This window comes from Lepisma saccharinum, chromosome 7, assembly GCF_977018435.1.
Source record: "Lepisma saccharinum chromosome 7, izLepSacc3.1, whole genome shotgun sequence".
NCBI classification, from domain to species: domain Eukaryota; kingdom Metazoa; phylum Arthropoda; class Insecta; order Zygentoma; family Lepismatidae; genus Lepisma; species Lepisma saccharinum.
In genome coordinates, this window is record NC_139235.1 from 16,627,477 (window position 1) to 16,648,271 (window position 20,795).

General features: G+C 38.1%; 1 protein-coding gene across 2 annotated transcripts; it reads right to left on the reverse strand.

The window, feature by feature from the left end:
- Positions 1 to 3,041: 3,041 nt before the first annotated feature.
- LOC145989746 (acyltransferase PGAP2-like) lies at positions 3,042 to 20,757 on the reverse strand. 2 transcript variants are annotated; one of them, XM_083125031.1, is made up of 5 exons: positions 20,563 to 20,757; positions 14,660 to 14,861; positions 12,369 to 12,615; positions 5,226 to 5,441; positions 3,042 to 4,266 (listed from the first exon to the last, which is right to left on the reverse strand). In XM_083125031.1, exons 2-5 carry the CDS (start codon positions 14,846 to 14,848, stop codon positions 4,139 to 4,141), a joined length of 780 nt encoding a protein of 259 aa, XP_082981157.1. In that variant the 5' UTR covers positions 14,849 to 14,861; positions 20,563 to 20,757; the 3' UTR covers positions 3,042 to 4,138. The 2 variants fall into 2 exon arrangements, with proteins under 2 accessions (XP_082981157.1, XP_082981158.1); XM_083125032.1 differs by having other exon boundaries at positions 20,558 to 20,757.
- Between the last annotated feature and the right edge of the window lie 38 nt (positions 20,758 to 20,795).

Genomic DNA, 20,795 nt, shown 5'->3' on the forward strand with positions numbered 1-20,795 from the left:
AAGTCAGAATATTTTAAGATTTTTAGTTATGCAACGTTAAGAGTTGATATTTGTAATTGTAAGGGGCTGGCCCCCGTATAATGTGACGGGTGCAAAATAGCCTAAGTGCTAATGCAACCAAAATTTTAAATTCAAATCAAATCAACGTAATCAGTCAGTAATAAGATTTGCAACCATCCGAGAGCATCAAATATGAAGGAAATTAAAAAAAAAGTAATTACTCAATAATAAGCCCATTGTTTGCCACTGGTAGCAACAATGAATGACGAAATGAGATAATGGCTTCATTCCCCCACCTTTAAACGTCACATGTCATAGTTCCACAGATTGAAGTGTGGCAGCAGTACTATGCTGACTGTGGCTTATTGAGTAGTGCACTCTAAAACAATGTTCTCATGAATAAAACAAATTGTATTCATCAAAATTAAAGTTGCACATGGAAGAAATGCTGTAAAGTGTTACAGAGGATTTGTGCACGCTTGTGGAAATGAGGCACTCTCATATCCAACAGTGGTTCCGGTGCCTCTCCATACCAATTCGTCAAAACTGTGAAAGTTCCGACAAGCACCCAGCTACATTAAGATGATGCTAATTGCTTCCTATGACTACGAGGGCATTCTCCTTTTTCACACAGTGCTAAAGGAAGTTATGTGAACAGTCAGTATTACTGTAACTTTCTGGAGAATCACGTTTGTCCAGCAATTCAACAGAAACAAGCAATACTTCTGGCATGACAGCACAAGGTTCCATGCTGGAAATTCAGTGGGGTTAGGAAGTGTTAGAGACTATGACTTGTTTTAAAAGATCCATTACAGAGATGTGCAAGCCATAGGGCAGTCCTGAAGTGATACTGAACAATATTTGTTTTAAAATGTATTTTCGGGGGAAACACCAATCTTTACTGATATTTAACAAAATCCAACAAACTCGTATCCCTTAGTTTTCTGGGTCTTTGAATGTTTCATGCGATTCATTTACTCTTACTTATATTTGATCTCCCTTAGTTTTCCAGATCAGTGGGAACCTGTTGTGTAGAATGCTTTGAGGAGTCCAGGGGTTGTAGGAGTTGCAAAAATGAATAGGCCCAAAATGATGGGGTAAATTAACAATAAAACTATAGTTAAGCTATTCACATTTGGTTTGTATTAATCATTGAATTGTGAACATTCCATAGATACTTTGTTCTCATGATAATCAATTCCCTTCACACCATCATATTTTCACAATTTCATTAACAACAAAACCTTACACAATTGATATTTACAATTTTCTCCAATAGAAAAGCAATTACATGTAAAATTGACCAGGCTTGATTATTTGTAATTCCTTTGTTCAACATTGTGCTGCATTCTTCTTTTAATGATAGAATGTGAGGAGGAGGATAAGTTGAAAAATGCTTTATAAAATATCACCGTGATTGTCTGCCACACAAAAGCATTATGTGACATTGCAAGCGTGTGCATTTTATTAATAACTTCTATGTTTCAAGTGGAGAAGTTGCAGTAAGTTCAATCCCTAAAAATTATTCCTAATGTAAGATGCTACAATCAGGCAGTACAAAGTGCAGTTTTTTTCCTAATTAATACATATTGTAATATTCACTATATTGCTTAATCTCTATATCTGATTATTACATACTTTCTGTTATATTATGTGAAGTTAATTTACACATGAGTATTAAGGCTATTACACACCTACATGATAAAATGCCCGAAAAGAGTTTTATTTTTCGAAAATGCATAGACAAACTCAAAATAAATAGGTATCAACTTCCATACTATAGAAGTTTTTCTTCCATTATATTTCAGAAATAATACTTAATTGAACACAATTTGGAGACATGCATTGTAGCTTTGTTGTACGTTTCATGATGAAGAAATGTGATTTACAATATAGCATTAAAGTGTAGACCAGGGGTTCCCAAACTTTTTCGTTTCACGGCACCCTTAGTGTTTCAAGATTTTCCCGTGGTGCCCAAGTCAGAATGTAAGCCTATTTAACACTTGCAACGCTTAGTGTGGTTAGTTTGCTTGTCTTAAGTTAAAAAGTACTAAATATTTCAGTGAAAATTTTGGAACATTTCGCAGCACTCCACGTTGGGAACCACTGGTGTAGACGTAGGTTGTAGTCCACAAGTGCAATGTGAACAAAAAATGATGCCTACAAATTATTCCAGACAAAAGTTTAGTACAAAAGAACCATGGTAAAACCTTAAGAGTAGAATGCTAATTTTGTAAATGCAGTTTAACACTGAAAAACATGTATGTATGCAATTTCCATAAATATATTAGCAAATTTCAAACATTATGCACTAATTGTTCTTGCATATGAAGTTTCTGGAAATTATTCCAACTCTTGCAATGATGCATATGGATGATGATCTGATTAAATACATAAATGAACCCCTGGGACCAAACCTAGAAACCACCCCACCAGAGTTACTCATAGTATTTTGTGTTTAAAAGGGATGAACATGAAAGTTATCAATATAAAATTTACTGATAACAATCTAATATAAAATTACAAATGTTTCGAAGTTATTTTAAGTCCACTTTATGCACAGACAAGCCAATCTAGATTGGAAGTACAGTTTAAAGTGGGATCAGAATCACTATGTGCCTCCACCGGGGTATCAAACACAGGACCCAGTGATAACAAGGTGATGGCATTACCATTATGCAAATCAAGTGTAAATTATTTGGACTCTGTTTACTTAAAAAATATTGGTGTGGTTGTCTTAAGCTAATCTTCTTAGTGCACGTTGCATCCAGCAAATTAGAAACAGTTGCTACTTTACATCTCGCTCCTCTAACATTGCAATAACATTTCAAGTTCAGATAGGGTAGGCATTTAACACTATATTCCATTCAAAATTCATGGCATGGATTTTTTTTAAGCCGCGCTTATAAGTTTTTATTTCTCTGAATGCATTTACTCAGCTCTTGCCAAAAGCCTGTCTCTTTCTATTCAATATGGCAACAAACTATGATAGCTGGACACAATGTTGAGCTTTGGCCATGGAGTGATGAAACCTTGTTCCCTATTTGGTAATTTTTTGACTCCAAAATTCAGCATTCCTGGAAAAATTCCTCTTTCTGTAAAACAGCAAGTTAAGGAGCCAGAATTGGGGTTGGGGAGAGCATGTGTTCCATCGCAAGTTTGCAAAGAAGCCAGAAGAGGTTGCCAACTCGTGATGCATCATCATATCAAAAATGACCAATGTTATCCTCATCTTACAATCGATTATTCTTTTGCATTTGTTTCTGGACTTCGAGCTTCAATGATGGCCTAGCTAGCCTAGAATATATGCTACTGACGAAAAGTATAAAATAAATTGTACTTTCGAAGTGGTATGGAAGATGATACCTCGCACGTTCTTGGAAAAAGTTCCAAAAAAATACCATCAAGTTTTGGTACAATCCTCGTCCATACATTTTTACATAACTTACATACCAATACCAACACAGAGATTGAAGGAATGTATGTATAAATTATAAAATATAGGAAATTGTCAAATAAACAACATGTAAATATAAAAAGTCAACAATCATAATAACGACTAGTTAAACAGTACCGTAGCTCTTTGCGTAAACTATAAAATAAATAATAATTAAGCTCTTTGGTAATTTCCAAAATACATATGTACAAAAGTATTTACATATATATGTGTATATCAAATGAAAACATGGCAAAGTTACAACATTATAACAGATTGGAAAACTACACCGTCCATAACCAGGGTTAGTGAAAGTCAATGCACATTGTTCCATTCCATCAATCCAAGTCTTAAGGCTGCATGGCTATACTTCATCTTTCATACAGTACAGCAGAAGGCAATCACCTTTGTAGATATTTGTTTCATGTACTATAGTTATATTTTAAATATCACTATATCCGAAGGCAAAAATAACTTGTTTAATTCAAGTAGATATTTCTTTTGTTCGAAAAGGCTCTTAGTTTTTTTAAAAAAAGCATCACGTGCTAATAACGGTTGTTCACCATTCTACATATATCATAAGTGACAACCTACATAAACAATGTCAACAAATAAACTATTGTTTTCTGGAACAACACTATCCCTGATCAGGGCGGTGCATTGCAATTGTTAATCAGACTTTGCTCTAGCAATGACGCTCTGTCAGCTAAACCTGATTCCCGAAATCCCAACCATCAACTCCCGGTCGTGGAAGTCCCAGTAAGCAGTCATGTGGAATCCCATGTTTGTGAGCACAACAACATATTCAAAAAATGCAAACAAGGAGTACACTGAAATAAAAACAGGAACAATATTATTAAAACATATTTTATGGCAATCAATGCATGCATATTTTGCACAGGTTTATTAAAAAAAACCTCCCTGGTTTTGTGACTTTATTGTGGGGAATTTATTGGAACATTTGGCCATCATGTAGGTGTACATATGCACCTGACGTTCACAAGTTATCAGTCACTCACACCGGTAGTTACACACATAACCGCCAGGAGCGTGCAATGCAACATGGCAACATCTGGAGAGGATTCGGCCCTTGCAGCAACTGTAAGTTGCATCACCTCATTCATATATGTTTTCGGACAATTGTCCGAAGCTCGCAACTTTCCTAATTTGTTGATTTCCGTGGCAAATCTGGAAAGTTGGATAGCTTCGCAGATCTGGTCCACAGTATTGTTCGACGGCCGGCCACTGGATTTTTCTTTGCACAGACAACACATAGCTACGATTTGTTTGTACCACTTCGAATGTTTTTCTACGTTGGTGGCTACAATCATCGAACCTATAATGTCATCGTACTGTACTAAAACGGTCTTTGTTTTGTGGAATTGCAGGACACAGAATGCCTTCTCTGCTCCAGATGATCCATAGCATGCTCCTAGCGGCAAAGTGTTGAATCAACAGTGTGCGGGACTATTCAAATAAAAACTTGTGGAAATCAGGCAATGATAACGACTATAAGTTGCATAAGTTTCACACAATATTATTTATCATCACTTTTATGACACTTTTAGCTAATCACAACGAACATATACAGGCTGGGATTCGAACCCGGGACATGGTGGCATAGCATGCTGTGCTAACCACTGCACCATGGAGGTCAGTGCAACGAATATGGAAACCCACAAAACTGTGAATACAATGTGAGCTGAGGTGAAGCTAGAAAGAAAATACTCTTTCTTGACAGAGTAAACTTACGAAAGTTATTTGAAAATTACATCTAGAGTAAACTTACCAAATGTTTCACAGTACCAGTTATGCCGAAGGAAGAAATAGCCTGCTAAAGCAAAGCAGGTGACATTAACAGCAACCAATTTCCACTTGAGCTTCAAGGACCTGGTTTCGATATTGGACGGAGGACTGGTGCGAGTGCTCTTGAGTAAGTAGCATGTAAGGAGCATATACACTTCCGATGTGATCATAAAAGTGACGAAACACTTTTCATGAATACCTGCATGGAAAAATACACATAAAATTATACAGGAATTAGAAAAAACATATACCTTACAATTCTGATACTTCAAAGCTACCTCAGAAATAGTTTTGACCACAAAACAAAAATCAAAATTTTGCTACAAAGACCAACTACATTTCAGGCTGAAATTTGATGTATTAAATGACATTTAAGTGTAATTATGTTCAAAAGACTCAAATTTGATCACGTTAGAAGTACAAAGGCTGTCTGACGCACAGAAGGTGAGACAGATTTTTTCCTGGCTTGGCAACACTGCCTATGGTTTCGGCACTAGTCGCGTCGTGTAGGATGACTCATTCTGTTTTCGTAGCAAGTTGTCATATGTTGCGAAACCACGTCAGTGCGCAGCTGTGTTGATTTACGTGGAACATGTTTCGTTCACCCCTCCAGGTTTTTGTGTATAACATTGCTTTTCGCGATGAGTATTCAAGATGAACAGCGACATCCATAAAATTTTGTTGGCATTTAGGGAAAAGTGCTGCGCAAACATATGTAATGTTTCAACAGGCATATGCCGATCAACACAGACTGAGTAGAGCCACAGTATTACCAAGGAGTCATTGAGACTGGGCAAGCACGTAGCAAAAAAAGAGATTTGAAGAACTCCTTCAGATTGCACCACGATAACGCACGCCTGCATACCGCGTGAGATTTTCAGGATTACGCAACAAAGAGAAAAATAGAAATTTTCCCGCATCCAGCATACATCCCGGATCTTGCACTCTGAGACTTTTGGCTATTTCCACTTTTAAAGGCCGCTTTACGTGGTCGTCATTTCATGACGAACAAAGAAGTGATCACCGCAGCGAAAGTTTTATTCAGTTCGCTACCTGACGACGAATTTTCAAAGACATTCACAAAGTGGCAGGAGCGTATGGACGCTTGCTTAGCTGTCAATGGTGCCTATTTTGAAAAAGATGTACGTCTACTCGATATGGCTGATTCTGAATAAAAATTTTGTGGTTTGTAATTTTTTTGTTTCATTTTAATGATTCTTGGAGGGGTCCATGTACATGCTTGTCTTTTAACTGATACGCAGTCACGACTTTTTGACCTATTGTGCTCATTTTGGTCTCAATCGGCAGCTAATGAACGAAATTTTCACCCTAGTACATTTGCTAGCCAATGGAAGTCGCTGTTTTCCTATACAAGAATTAGTCTCACCTTCTCTGCGACAGCCTTTGTAGAATACTCAATGAAGTGAACAAAAGAGAATGCATGTGAACTGGATTCTGTCAAAGTATTGAGAGACTGGTATGGGATCAGATAAAGCAAGAAACTAATATGTAACAAAAATTCTGCATATACAGGGTGGTAAAAAAGTTCAGAAATCTTTCTGAGCTATTTTTTCATGTTATTTATGTTGTTTTTAATTGTTCACTGCTTTTTAAATGCCTTGTTTAATTTTAGATTAGAAAATGTGATTGCGTTCACCAATAAAATTAAACAAAAGGGGTTGGAAAAAGCAAGTTGCTTGCTTGAGCTGGTCGCTGGTGATCCTCAAAAAGTTATTTTTGATGAGGAGGAGAATTTCACTGTGGATCGTGTACACAATCATCAACTACCGCAGAAGGGACATAATTGAGCTGCTGCAAAAGTTGTCGCTTGATGTTATTTTCCATTGTCTGTGTTGGTTTGCGTCAGCATTTGTATGATGGGGAAAATACTCTTGCTCAATCAGAATCTCAAAATTAACACTTCTAGCTATCGGCAAATCATTCTCCATATTTTAGAACTCTAGACAGCAATGATGTATTTATATTTCAGCACAACTGGGCTCCAGCGCATTCAAATCGATCGACAATTGCAATGTGTGAAGAACAGTTTCATAGCTTTGGGAACAAGGATGTTTGGCCTTCAAATTCCCCAGACTTGTATGCCATGGATTACTCCGTGGTCAAGACGACGACTTCGCAAATGTAATTGAGTCAAAAGGAAACAAATTTGAGCACTTATTTTAATTTTTTTACATATAAGTTTTTGAAAAGGTAGTGATTACATTTATATATTTACCAGCTGATTACCCGGCATTGCCTGGGTATTTATTTATCCCAATCTTCTATTAAAGTTGTCCGTGGGAGAAACATGGCGATCTTAAATCCACTCCACAGTACTTAATAGACTGTCCCTGTGACTTGTTGATCATGATTGAGAAAGTAATTCTCTCTCTCTCTTGCTCAAATGTCATTGTGAATGTCACCAATTAGTTTAGCGACTTCGAAAACTATGGATTCGACAATAATGTAGGTCAATTTTGACATTTTATTTTTCACCCCCATGCCAATAGGTGATGAACGGCATTCGGAGTGTCACTATTCATCTTAACAACCCCGAAAACTATGCATTCCACATTGGTTGTTGTGATGATCCCATATGGATATAGGTCCTATTCGATTATTTTTACGTCACCCCTTCCCACCCCCACCCCTAGGGGTGCCAGGGGTGTCTTACCCCCCACAGTATTTCCTTCCAGATTGTAAGTAATATGTGTACCAAGTCTAGTTGAAATTGCTCCAGGCGTTCGAGTGTTATGCCGGAACAAACATACATACATGCACTGCCTTCCAAAAGTTAAGAACACAATGGAAATTTGAGTGGTTGAAAATCGCTGTGGATGTAGATATCAGTTTTTATGTGTAGCTTCCTTTTTGTAAGTAGAGAGTGAATCATCTGTACCTAAGTGCTTAATCTGGGCTCTTGAAATAGCATAAAAGTGAGGATTTCATGCAAGAATCAATCATCACACTTTCGTTGAAGACGCCAGCATTCTGAAGGGTTTGAGTGCATTTAAAAGCTGATACAAATTGTTTATAACATTTGTAGGATTATTTTTGATTTTTCTATGGGTGAAAGAAGACAAATGGCAGATAGTGAGCGCTGGCATGCTGTCGGACGCATTGAAGCAGGACAGTCAATCAACGAAGTCACTTTTTTCTTTGGCGTTGAATCATTCGGTAATTTCTCGATTATGGAAACAATTCCAAACAAGTCAAACAGTTGTCTGGAGACTTGTGCCCGGTCGTCCTCTGGTGATAGGTATATTGCTATAGTAGCCAATCGAATTTGATGAGCAACCTCCACAACTGTTACATCCATGGTTGCAGCGACACTTGGTAAGACAATATCTGCCAGTACTGTGTCGAAAGCTCCACAGGAAGGGATTGTATGCCCGAGTACCACATGTGTGTGTTGCACTAACTGTCCAAGCCAGAGGGTCAAGATTAAAGTGGTGTCGTCAACATGTTAATTGGACTGTCTCAGACTGGTGCAATGTCCTGTTCACAGACAAGTCCAGATTTGCCCTGGAATCAGATGATAAGCGTGTAAGTGTCTGGAGAGAACGAGGCATACACAATCAGGCCAAGAACATCATTGAACATCACGTATTCAGAAGTGGCAGCTTCATGGTGTGGGCTGGAATTTCAATGGGATATCGCACCGAGCTGCACATCTTTAAATGCAGTTCTGTGATGGCTGCGTGGTATAGGGATGAAGTCCTAGACCCCATTGTGAGACTCTACGCTGCAGCAGTTGGTCCTGATTTCCTCCTCATGGACGACAATGCCCGCCCCCATTGAGCCAACATCGTTGACGAGTATCTGGAAAGTGAGGGAATTTTTCACATTGAGTGGCCGGCATATTCCCAAGACATTAATACCATTCAAAACCTTTGGGATGCCCTCGGGCATGCTGTCTCTGCATGTTTACCTCCTCCATCCACTCTCAGTCAGAAAGTTGGAAACTGCCTTAATGGAGGAATGGCCATTGCTCGCATCTGCGATGGTTGATCACCTCATTGAAAGCATGGAAAATCGTAAAGTTCGTGTGAAGGTCCGAGGTGGTCACATACCATATTAATGTAAGTTTTGTTTTGGTCACATACCATATTACTGTAAGTTTTGATTGGCTTGCTTGCCTTGAAACATCACTATGTTAAAGACCCAAATGTGACGTCATCATATAACTTACGAAAAGTAAATATTTTTTTCATCTTTGTACACAATTCTTGTTTTCTTTAATGCGTAAACACATTTGCTACCTTCATGTGCAATTTTGTGTTAATCAAAGAATAAAGAAATTTACTTTTCCATTTTTGTTGATTTTACCATCGCGTGCTTAACTTTTGGAAGCATGTTTATATACACACATACATCCTTTTTTTATACCACGTGAGGCACCTAAAAGTACCACCTGAAATAGCGAAGAAACCAGAAACAGTAGCGATGTGAGGTTTGCGGGAAACAATAATATCAAATGGGGCTCGTAAATCGGAGGTATGGGGTGGGTCGAAAAATATCGACAAATGGGGCATCTGGAGCAAAGTCATATTTTTTTAAATGGAACGATATACAATAACATGCATAATATAAAAGAGCACACGCAGAGAAACACAACGCCGTTGGTCTCATGCATCTACTGCACATAGGAACGAAGATATGGCCATGTGAAAATATGTAAACAAACTAACAAGTGGCCCACTTGACCGTCAGTACCACGGCATGTAAGACTTCTCAGGTGCCTGACAGAACTGCCTTTACGCAGAGCAAGTTTCGATAGCAGGTCCACGAGATCGTGTTAGTTCATAGCAAGCAGTCGTAGTGGTAAGAGCGAAGATTATGGTGTTCACAAACATAGAAAAAGCGGACATGATCCTGATTTATGGGGAATGCCGAAAGAATGCCTCAGAAGGCTACCGTGTGTACGCAGAGAGATATCCGTACAGACGACAGCCATCTCGGCGTCTGTTTGGAAAGTTATTTATTAAATTAAGAGACACCGGAAGTGTAACACCACGAGCACGTGTGGGGAACAAGCCAACTACAGGTGAGGCAGGTGCAACAAATGTTCTCGCCGCTGTTGCTGTGAATCCGCACGTTAGCTCCCGTGAAATTGCCAGGGATGCTGGGATGAGTCAGCGAAGTGTATTGCGCATTCTGCACACACACAGGTTTCACCCATATCATATCTTCCTCCATCAGGAACTTCACGGGAATGATTTTGTGGACCGTGTTCGGTTTTTCACATGGATGTTATGACACGACACAACCGATTTGTGACGTATCCTCTTCACTGACGAGGCAACTCTTACCAATCATGGAAATGTCAACCTAAGGAACATGCACTATTGGTCGGTGACAAATCCACATTGGCTTCGCCAAGTGGAACGCCAGCGCCCATGGAGTGTGAACGTGTGGTGTGGTATAGTGGGTGAACATCTCAATGGCCATCTCGGCGTCTGTTTGGTAAGTTATTTATTAAATTAAGAGACACAGGAAGTGTAACACCACGAGCACGTGTGCGGAACAAGCCAACTACAGGTGAGGCAGGTGCAACAAATGTTCTCGCCGCTGTTACTGTGAATCCGCACGTTAGCTCCCGTGAAATTGCCAGGGATGCTGGGATGAGTCAGCGAAGTGTATTGCGCATTCTGCACACACACAGGTTTCACCCATATCATATCTCCCTCCATCAGGAACTTCACGGGAATGATTTTGTGGACCGTGTTCGGTTTTTCACATGGATGTTATGACACGACACAACCGATTTGTCATGTATCCTCTTCACTGACGAGGCAACTTTTACCAATCATGGAAATGTCAACCTAAGGAACATGCACTATTGGTCGGTGACAAATCCACATTGGCTTCGCCAAGTGGAACGCCAGCGCCCATGGAGTGTGAACGTGTGGTGTGGTATAGTGGGTGAACATCTCAATGGCCCTTTTTTTATACAAGGGACACTGAATGCTGACCGATACATACAGTTTTTACAACATGAACTGCCTGTACTATTGGAGGACATACCACTTCAGACAAGGAGGGAAATGTGGTACCAACATGACGGGTGCCCAGCTCACAGTGCAAGACACGCTAAAGCATGTGTGGAAAATACATTTCCAAATCGTTGGATTGGACATGGAGGGCCTGTCAAATGGCCGGCTCGTTCCCCAGATTTGACACCGTTACACTTTTTCCTGTGGGGAAAGCTGAAGGACATTGTCTACCGGGATGTGCCAACAACTCCAGAGGATATGCAACACTGCATTACTGCGGCCTGTAGGGACATTCCCTACGAGATGCTACATTCTGTGCAACGATCTTTGCGTGGGCGCCTCGTTGCCTGTATCGCAGCTGACGGCCACCACTTTGAACACACACTTTGACAGGTTTTCGCTTCTTACGCAGTGGTTCTTCGACATACTGTCATGGTCATTTTCATTATGCTGTAACACTGTCAAATACATGGTGCTGACGATGTCTACTGTATTTTTTCTTCCTTTAACACGTTCTGTCTTCATCTTGTCCAATGGCTTCTGACATCTCATACTTGTACATGCTGTGGTACTGACGGTCAAGTGGGCCACTAGTTAGTTTGTTTACATATTTTCACATGGCCATATCTTCGTTCCTATGTGCAGTAGATGCATGAGACCAACGACGTTGTGTTTCTCTGCGTGTGCTCTTTTATATTATGCATGTTATTGTATATCGTTCCATTTAAAAAAATATGACTTTGCTCCAGATGCCCCATTTGTCGATATTTTTCGACCCACCCCATACCTCCGATTTACGAGCCCCATTTGATATTATTGTTTCCCGCAAACCTCACATCGCTACTGTTTCTGGTTTCTTCGCTATTTCAGGTGGTACTTTTAGGTGCCTCACGCGGTATATAGAGCAGTTTTGTTCTGTTGAAATATTTTTAAGAAGTCTCTGAACTCTTCACCAACCTGTACGGAGCAGGGGCTTGGGCCCTGCATATGGTCTGGTTTAGCATATTAACACATGCTGACGAATGACCAAAATTTACGATAAGCTGAATGTAATTTGATAAATGAAATGGAACTATATTGAAAAGGTAATAATAAAAAAAATTGTACAGAAGCTTCCTAAAAATACTCACTGTAATTTTCAGCTGAAGAAACAAATGTTAAACCAATCAGAGCCAAGTTTTCCACCACATTCAACCAGCAGGCTATCCTTGCGAGAAAGTGACTCCAGGCATACAGAATGGCCAGGTAGTACCTGTAATACATGGCAGCCACCAGGAGCCTGGGACAAGCGTGAAGGGCTATGGCCGCTCTCCAGATGTAGCGCTGTGGCGTGAAGTTCCCTATCGCAGAAGATATTGATGGAAGGATATTTTGAACCTGGAAAAGAAATCAAAATACCCTTAGTAGACATGTGGCAAAGTAGATTTTCAATGTTTCAGAAACTAGAAAAAGCCTACGTAGAAATTTTTCAGCGAAAAATGCAGGCTCGACCAGGACTCGAACCCGGGTCTCTGGCATACCGTGTCATTGCTCTAACTTTACTTCTTATTTTTAAAAGTTTAATAAAAAATTGGTTGATCGATTGATTTAGATTATTTTACTTTGCTTTTCCGCCACTTTTGGCTAATTGCAAAGATATGATGAAATTGATTAAGAAACACAAAGAACACCATCTTCAGGCTGGGATTCGAATCCAAAGCCCCTGGCATCGTACCATGCTATGCTAACCACTCCACCACAAAGGTAGGTTATAATAAAATAATATGTGTAATTGATATTTACAGCATTGTGCTGTGAACTTTAAGTACTTGTAAATAGTTTCAATCTCACATATGCATTCTTCCCTATATGAAAAACTACTTCCTTGCCAGTGTAAACTCTGAGAATGCTTGTAACACACACATTGTGTGCCCATTAAATAAAAACATATATCAGAACTGTTTCAAAAAATCTGGCTTAAAATTTAAATGTTTTAACAATCATTATCCAAACTTCTACCGACATTTTAGCAGTGAAGAAGTGATTTTCAGCAAAACTTACCCAAATATTTTAGAAAGTACACTTCATGGTTACAAAATTAATTTTGTGCAAGGTCTCTAGCTCTTCATAGTTTCTGAGACATGCAGGTTTCCATAAACAGTCATGTAAGTAAACAATGTCATACACCATATTGGAAAAAATGACTGTCCTATGAGAATTACAGTCCCGTGCAAATTAATCGGAACAAGATATTTTTATGCATGATAGAGTCTCAAACTTGACTATGGAATGATGATGAATCTATGACAAATCGTGTAATATAAATTCAAATAACAGAAAGAAGAACATATTAGCTATAAAGAAATATTACGAATATGTAATTTATTGTTTCTTAATAGTGTAATTGATGAATTAGGGTATAAGTACAAACAAATACATATAAAGTGTGTAGTTATTGTCGTATTTCAATTAATTCGCACGGGACTGTAGACCTCATTTCTGATTGGTCTACTTTATTTGAAATATTTTCTCAATGTTCATACATTTATTAGTGGGTGAATTCACACACACGTACAGTTCCGTGTGAATTAATTGAAATACGACAATAACTACACACGTTATGTATTTTTTTGTACTTATACCCTAATTCATCAATTACACTATTCAGAAACAATAAACTACATATTCGTAATATTTCTTAATAGGCAATATGTTCTTCTTTCTGTTATATAATTTGTATTACACGATTTGTCATAGATTCATCATCATCAAACTATAGTCAAGTTTGAGACTCTATCATGCATAAAAATTTCTTGTTCCGATTAATTCGCACGGGACTGTAAATACAGAAAAGTTTTAAATGCTGGTTCTGACATCCTAAAACATGCAGAACAAATGTACTAAAATGATTTTCTTTTTCTAAAAAAATCATGCACCCAATTATTTTTAATTTGGACGATTTCATATGGAATGACCCGTAAGAATCCCCCTACCAGCTTCTTGGTTTCCATGTTAATCATTCAAGCACACCGGCATATGTATGAGAGGGAGCTGTAGGGCTGCAGCCTTTCCAAAAGTTTCATAAAATCAAAATTTACAACTGAAAGCAATGAAAACAGGAAGAACCCACAGTGATTTAAATGAAACCTTAAAATGAACATTGCTTTCCATTTTTGTCTCTGAACAACTTTTTAAACAAAAGTTGAATACGGTAATTACGAAATAATTTATTGTGTATCCTGCCCCTCTGTAAAGCATTTAATATCCACCTGTATACTTGCAGTCCCTTCGAAAGAAAATCATGTGTTGACCAGTGTTTAAGCAACCCAAAACTCAACCAAGCATCCCCCCCTCCCTTTAGAAATTTCCACTTCAAGCATCTGAAATAATGAAATAAAATTCCAATCTTTATTATTAGATTTACATATTCTTAAGTACTCACCCCACAATGAGTAGAAGTAGCTTTATCGAAATTGAATAGAATGGACCAAACTATGCAGAATATAAAACCTACTAGAGGTAGGGAAACTGTGACCCAGGCCATTTTGCCAAAAGGCACCCTCAGCATGAGGCCTCTGCGCCCAAGCGGCTGGTAGTCCCCTCGGCCTAGCATATTCACGGTTGTCGACATGTTGGAGTGTCACCTGCAATATGTACACAATCCTCAGTATCGACATCAAGAGAAAGTTGCTATATCATGATTAAAAAATTGTCTACATACAATAATGTGTAGTCACAATCACAAGTGGCAATACAAGCGATGATTATGGACTGTATTACCAGGCATTAAACAAAAGAACTACAACAGGCGGTATGAATGTAGAATATAGAGAATGTCTCCAATTCCTTTCCTACTTCTTATACTCACTAAATATGCAGTCCTGGCAACATATCTGAGTTAAGATTTAGGGGTCACGTGTAAAAATTGTACACTTATGTGTTGCAAAATTACGTTCTTCATTACCGCAATCATTCTCCATACATAACAACCATGTTTGATGATATGAACAAGTGACGTTCGGCATTCATTGCACTGTCTACAGCGTTGCCACACTGTTCCTTTGTTACTTGAAGAGCATGTGAAATGCGGACTTTGATTAGAGGTAGGTTTGGCAATGCCGTTTGAGCGCTCTTCTAGAAAAATGGCGTAAAACTTATGGTTTGTTCCAATATGTGGTCATTGGGAAAAGATTTAACTGATATCGCCACGTAACTTTTTCCAGTAAGGTTAGGGTAAGAAAGTATCTTCAATTTCATTAATATTTGGTAGATTAACTAATTTTGGCCTTCTGATCAGTACATTATGAACAGGTAGCCACACGAACCATGCACGGGCAGTCCCACAAACCATTGACGGATAGCCCCACGAACCATTCACGGATAGCCCCACGAACCATTTCCGGTAAGGTTACGTTAGGCAAGCTTAGTTACAATTTTGTTCGTAAAACAATGCGATAAAAACTTAAAAAAAAAAATCTCAACTTACATCAGCTTTTTTAACGATTTCCAGACGTGACCCCCACATTTTAACAACAAATTCGTGATTAGAAGGCCAAATTTAGTTAGTATACCAAATATTAACGAAATTGGAGACATTCTCTATATTCTACATTCGCTCCCAACAGGCTTAACTTTTAATGATGAAGAGTCTTCAATTCAAACCTGCAATCCAAATATTAATATTTTCATAGTATTAATGATCAATAAAATAATACTGTATTTCTACAAATCTATGGCTGCTTTTTTTCTGCTGGGTGTCGAAAATTTTAAGTGAAACTTGGATTCCATGGCATCTTGGATCTGAGTATATATGCATAAATATATAAAATAGCCTGTGATGGTCGCGGAGGTTTCTACTGACCTCACTCCCACCTGTCAAGATGGAAGATCATCCAAACAGTTACGGGCCGACGTGTGGTCAGCACAATGAACCACCAGTCGTTGTTGTAGGCTTCCATGACTGGCTTATGCTACACATTCCTAACTCCCCAATTTCCCCATGATGGTGAATGGCCACCGGTCCCATACATACGCAAAAATCTCAGGAGAAATGCTTTTCCCCAAGATACTTGAACCTGCATGCATGCAGAAGCCAGAGCCCAAAGCATTATCCCTTAGACTGCACAGCCATGGTGCAGGACGTATGTATAAATATACCATGGTATTTGTGTAATATAGAATGGAGCATTTCTATATATCTCATAGTATACAGTTCGTACAAGCTTATAAACACAATTTTCAATGTTTTACCAAAATGGTAGTATTGTTATTAGCAAATGTAACAGAAATGTAATACTATGCGGTATTGTTCTAATAAAGTAAGTATTATCGGTATGGACACCAGTATAAATTTAAACTGAAAGTTTATTCTTTACTCATACGGTAAAGCAATATTTAAGGTGAATCTTTCATTTGATGCCATCTTGAATTCGAAGAAATACTGTATATACAGATATTTTCAACTAATGGAAACAATAATATTGATTGATTTTCAAAACTGAATTTTAAAAAAAAATCTGAGTGTTTTAAATTCTAAAACATCTACAGTTTATGAACATGAAAAGTTTATTGAAGCATAGTGCCAACATGTTTGCAAATAAGCAACACAAGTAATTGTTCCGCTTACGTTACTTGTTTTCCTGGAATGTATATATTTTTATCACAATATTTCAACTCTTTCTGCCATCAGGTGAGTTAATACGGATAATTTAACTATATAAGAAACATAAGCACCAAACACATTATTATAAATAGAGCACGGATTTATATGCGAAATGCATGTTTCATGTAGCATGCAAAAACTTATGGAAAATATTTTTTTCTGTCCGACGAACTTGTAAAGAGTCTTTTGAGATGCATATGACATATGCATGCATATTTTCTAAACTTTGCAGGATAAGGCATATTTTGAATTTTATTGCTACATACGTAAAATAGCGTTGAGTTTGTGCCCACAATCGTTGGCAAATTCACTTTCGACTGCACGGCGATAACCGAATGGCAAACATACCAATTTAATATACAATATACACTATAATTTTTAAAGTTTTTTTTTTTCAGCATTTTATGTAGTGCTTTTTAAACAACAGCGACCTAGAGCCTTCTGATACTCTTCCAACTGTCAACTAGCGTGAAGCCTTTCTTGTGACTTGGCAACTATGTGGAAAGGGTTGCTGCTGTCAGTATCAAAGGAGTTCAAGAACGTGTAAGTGTTATTTTGTGTTGTTAAACATGCCACCTGAAAAGTCAAGTAAGACGGTATTGTTGCGTAAATACGTACAAGAATTTGGAAGTAGTGTATTTATAGAAGATGGGTAAGTTTTGTTCTGTGTGGTGTGTGAAAAAAGAGTTCCAGCAGGGAAGAAATTTCAAGTTACTCAATATGTCAATACAGCAAGACACAGGGAAGCCCTTCAGAGAAGATCGCGTAGTAAACAACAACTGCGTCCACTAATTCAACATCTGAATGCACAGTAAGTGATACATTCTATGTAGATCTGTGTTCTGCGTTTGCGAGTGCTAATATTCCTTTGTGGAAACTGAGGAATGCCCATCTACGAGGTTTCCTTGAAAAGTACACGGGAAAGAAGGTGCCAGATGAATCAATGCTACTTAAAAACTATGTGCCTGTTTGTTTTATTGAGGTCATGGGAGAAATTCGGGAAGCGTTGAAACATGAGAAAATATGGGTGTCTATCGATGAGAGTATTGACGCAGCAGGACGTTGTGCTTGCAATGCTGTGGTTGGTGCAACGAAGGCGAGTGGTAAACCCTACTTACTGCATATCGAGGTGTTTGAGAAAGTGAATCATTCCAAAATTGCCAAATTCTTTAACGATTCATTAACTTTGTTGTGGCCAGGTCACATCCAGAATGACAATGTGTTACTGTTTGTTACTGACGCGGCCCCGTAAATTGTCAAAGCAGCATCTGGTTTGGAAGTGTTGTATCCTAAATTAGTCCATCTGACTTGTCTTTCACATGGTCTTCATCGTGTAGCAGAAATAATCAGATACCAATACCCGGAAGTAGACGCACTTGTATCAAATGTAAAGAAAGTAGCTATTTGTGAAAGCTCCTTTGCGAGTACGTCTCTTTCGTGAACTGGCGAAAAATGTTCCGTTATCTCCGCAACCAGTATTAACACGATGGGGCTCGTGGCTAGAAGCTGTGTCGTATTAAGCAGAAAATTTCAATGAAGTGAAGGCAGTCATAGACTCACTAAAACAAACGTCCTGTTGCGTCAATGCAGCCGCTATTTGTGTGTCACAGAAATGTTTCTCTAGAAGTGGCATTGAGAACGAAATTAAGTACATACACAACCACTTCTCGAGTATACCTGCAATTATTACACAGTTAGAGTCCCGTAATAATCCTTTGCACCATTCAGTGCCCTTGTTGAGCGAAGTATCGCAAACTTTGTCCAGTGAAACTCACGGTTTTGCCAAAATAGTGTCAGAAAAACTTCGCCAAGTATTAGACAAAAATCCCAGGTACAGAACAATCTGTGACATTGCAAATGTACTGAATGGTGAAAATGTGGACTTCAGAGGACCTAACACAGGAGGAAGTTTGGTGTTTCTCACATGCACCAGTGACTTCTGCTAATGTAGAAAGGAACTTCTCGATCTACAAAACGTTTCTCACTGATAAGCACAGAGGGTTTACAGAAGAAAACTTAAGGAAGACGTTCATAGTTCATTGCAACAAAAGTCATTAAGGTAAGATGTTTGGAAAAAAATTAATTGTATATTGTTCATGCATATCTTAGTGCATATTTTTGATATTTTTCGTGCATATTTTGCTGTTTGTTTGTGCATGGAAATCCGGGTTCTAATTATAAATAACAACATTAAGCTATATGTGAACAGAGAAAAAATGCAGCAGTAAACATAATTAAAATTATTTAGCTAGTTCCAAAATATGACATTACAAGCCTCTGAATTCTTAACTGACACTGCCAGTGAAATAAGTTACCTGCAATTGCCAAAAAGCCAAAATCCCCCCACCCAAAAAAAGGCTTTTTTGCAACTTTACTGCAGTTATGATAATGAAGTAAATGAAACAACAAGTACATATAGTAACCAAAAGTATCCACGATCTTTGTAGTCTCTTGATACATTTGTTTTAAGCAAGTTCCACGGATGCATATATACAGCAGCGGTATCATTTTCTGTAGCGTTGTTGAAGTTCGGGAATGTAGTTTTGATCCATTTTAATGCGAATGCATGTGGTTTTCTACGAAAATCTCTTTCAGACACGCTATTGCTGGTGCCGTCATTTGCTTCCTGCATGAGAGCACAATGTTCCGTGTGTTAGATGGCGTAAACCCCGTAGTCAGTGTTTAAACCCACGGCGTGTTTTCGCTATAAGATGACGTGTCGAGAAGTTGTTGCCGGTTGAGGAAGATGCCGTGGAATTTGTAATTCAACAGGGAATCTTGAAGAAAGAAGTGGAATGCAGAACGTGGAAAGTTTAAATTAAAAGAATTCCGTGTATTTCCTTTCGAGAAAAACCGATGTTGTCCGTATATGCTAACCTGAATGAAAGGAGTGCTAATGGAACCTAAGCTAACAGGCATACCTCGTCCCCATGATGGTTCGTACTCGTTAATGTAAGAAATATACATTATTTTCGTTATAAATTCATTATTTCAACTAAAGATTGTTCCGCAATGCAGAATAGTACGTTAGCAATGTAAAAAAAGTGCGAAAGAAATTATTTATAGGTGTCTCACCTATAGTAAAGTAGTACCCAAAACACAGTACGCATTGCATAGAAATACAAAGAAATTACAAAATGTTGAAGAGGAACTTATACGTGTAAAAGATGACCATACAACATGTGAAAGATAAGCCATTTATCTAGTGTCTTTGTTTTCCACATTGGAGAATATAATTATGCACATGTTCGAAGCTAGTGTGAAAACTTAAATATTCTGGTTTCAGGTTTCAAGGGTTTTGTGCTCTAGCAGTTATTACTTCTCAATGGTATTAATTTTCTACTTAAAAAATCGATAAATTTTCCTTTCAATTTTGGGGATACTCTGTTGTTAGTGCAAACGTGCATTCCTTAAAATAATGTTTACAATATTTTTAAAGTTTATTCGCTTCAGAAACATTAAAGTTGATGGAATTTAAAAGAAACAATCTTATGAATCCGTACACAACAGCTACCCTACAATGTTTTGTGTACACAAACGAAACTGGAATCTTTCGAGGGCCATTCTAAGAACAGAATTCACAGAAAAATCGTTATGCACAAACAACAGTTACTTCATTTTATGTGAATCAACGAAAAAAAATCTGAGTGCATATTAGTGATAAATAAACAAACATACCTTACCATTCAGATTATTTTTAAATTAAAATTCCTGTCCTTCAAGATATAATAAAACTAGTACGAAACTGGAACATTATTCTGTGCGCATGAACATGTAGTACATAATGATAACCACGGAAATCACAATTGTAGGATATTCATATTAAAATATTGCAATATTTGCTTGCACCTGCAGCCACAGATGTTACGATGTAACAACAGGACAGTTCAGTGTTGCCAACTATCCAGTTAATGAA

Bases quoted from the DNA above. Each gene is read 5' to 3' on its own strand.
- LOC145989746 (XM_083125031.1), bottom strand. From the start codon at position 14,848: ATGTCGACAACCGTGAATATGCTAGGCCGAGGGGACTACCAGCCGCTT. The intron at 5,442-12,368 runs GTGAGTATTTTT...TTTTCCATGCAG, and splicing joins TTCTTCAGCTGAAAATTACA to GTATTCATGAAAAGTGTTTC. The intron at 4,267-5,225 runs GTAAGTTTACTC...TTTTTATTTCAG, and splicing joins CTGGTACTGTGAAACATTTG to TGTACTCCTTGTTTGCATTT.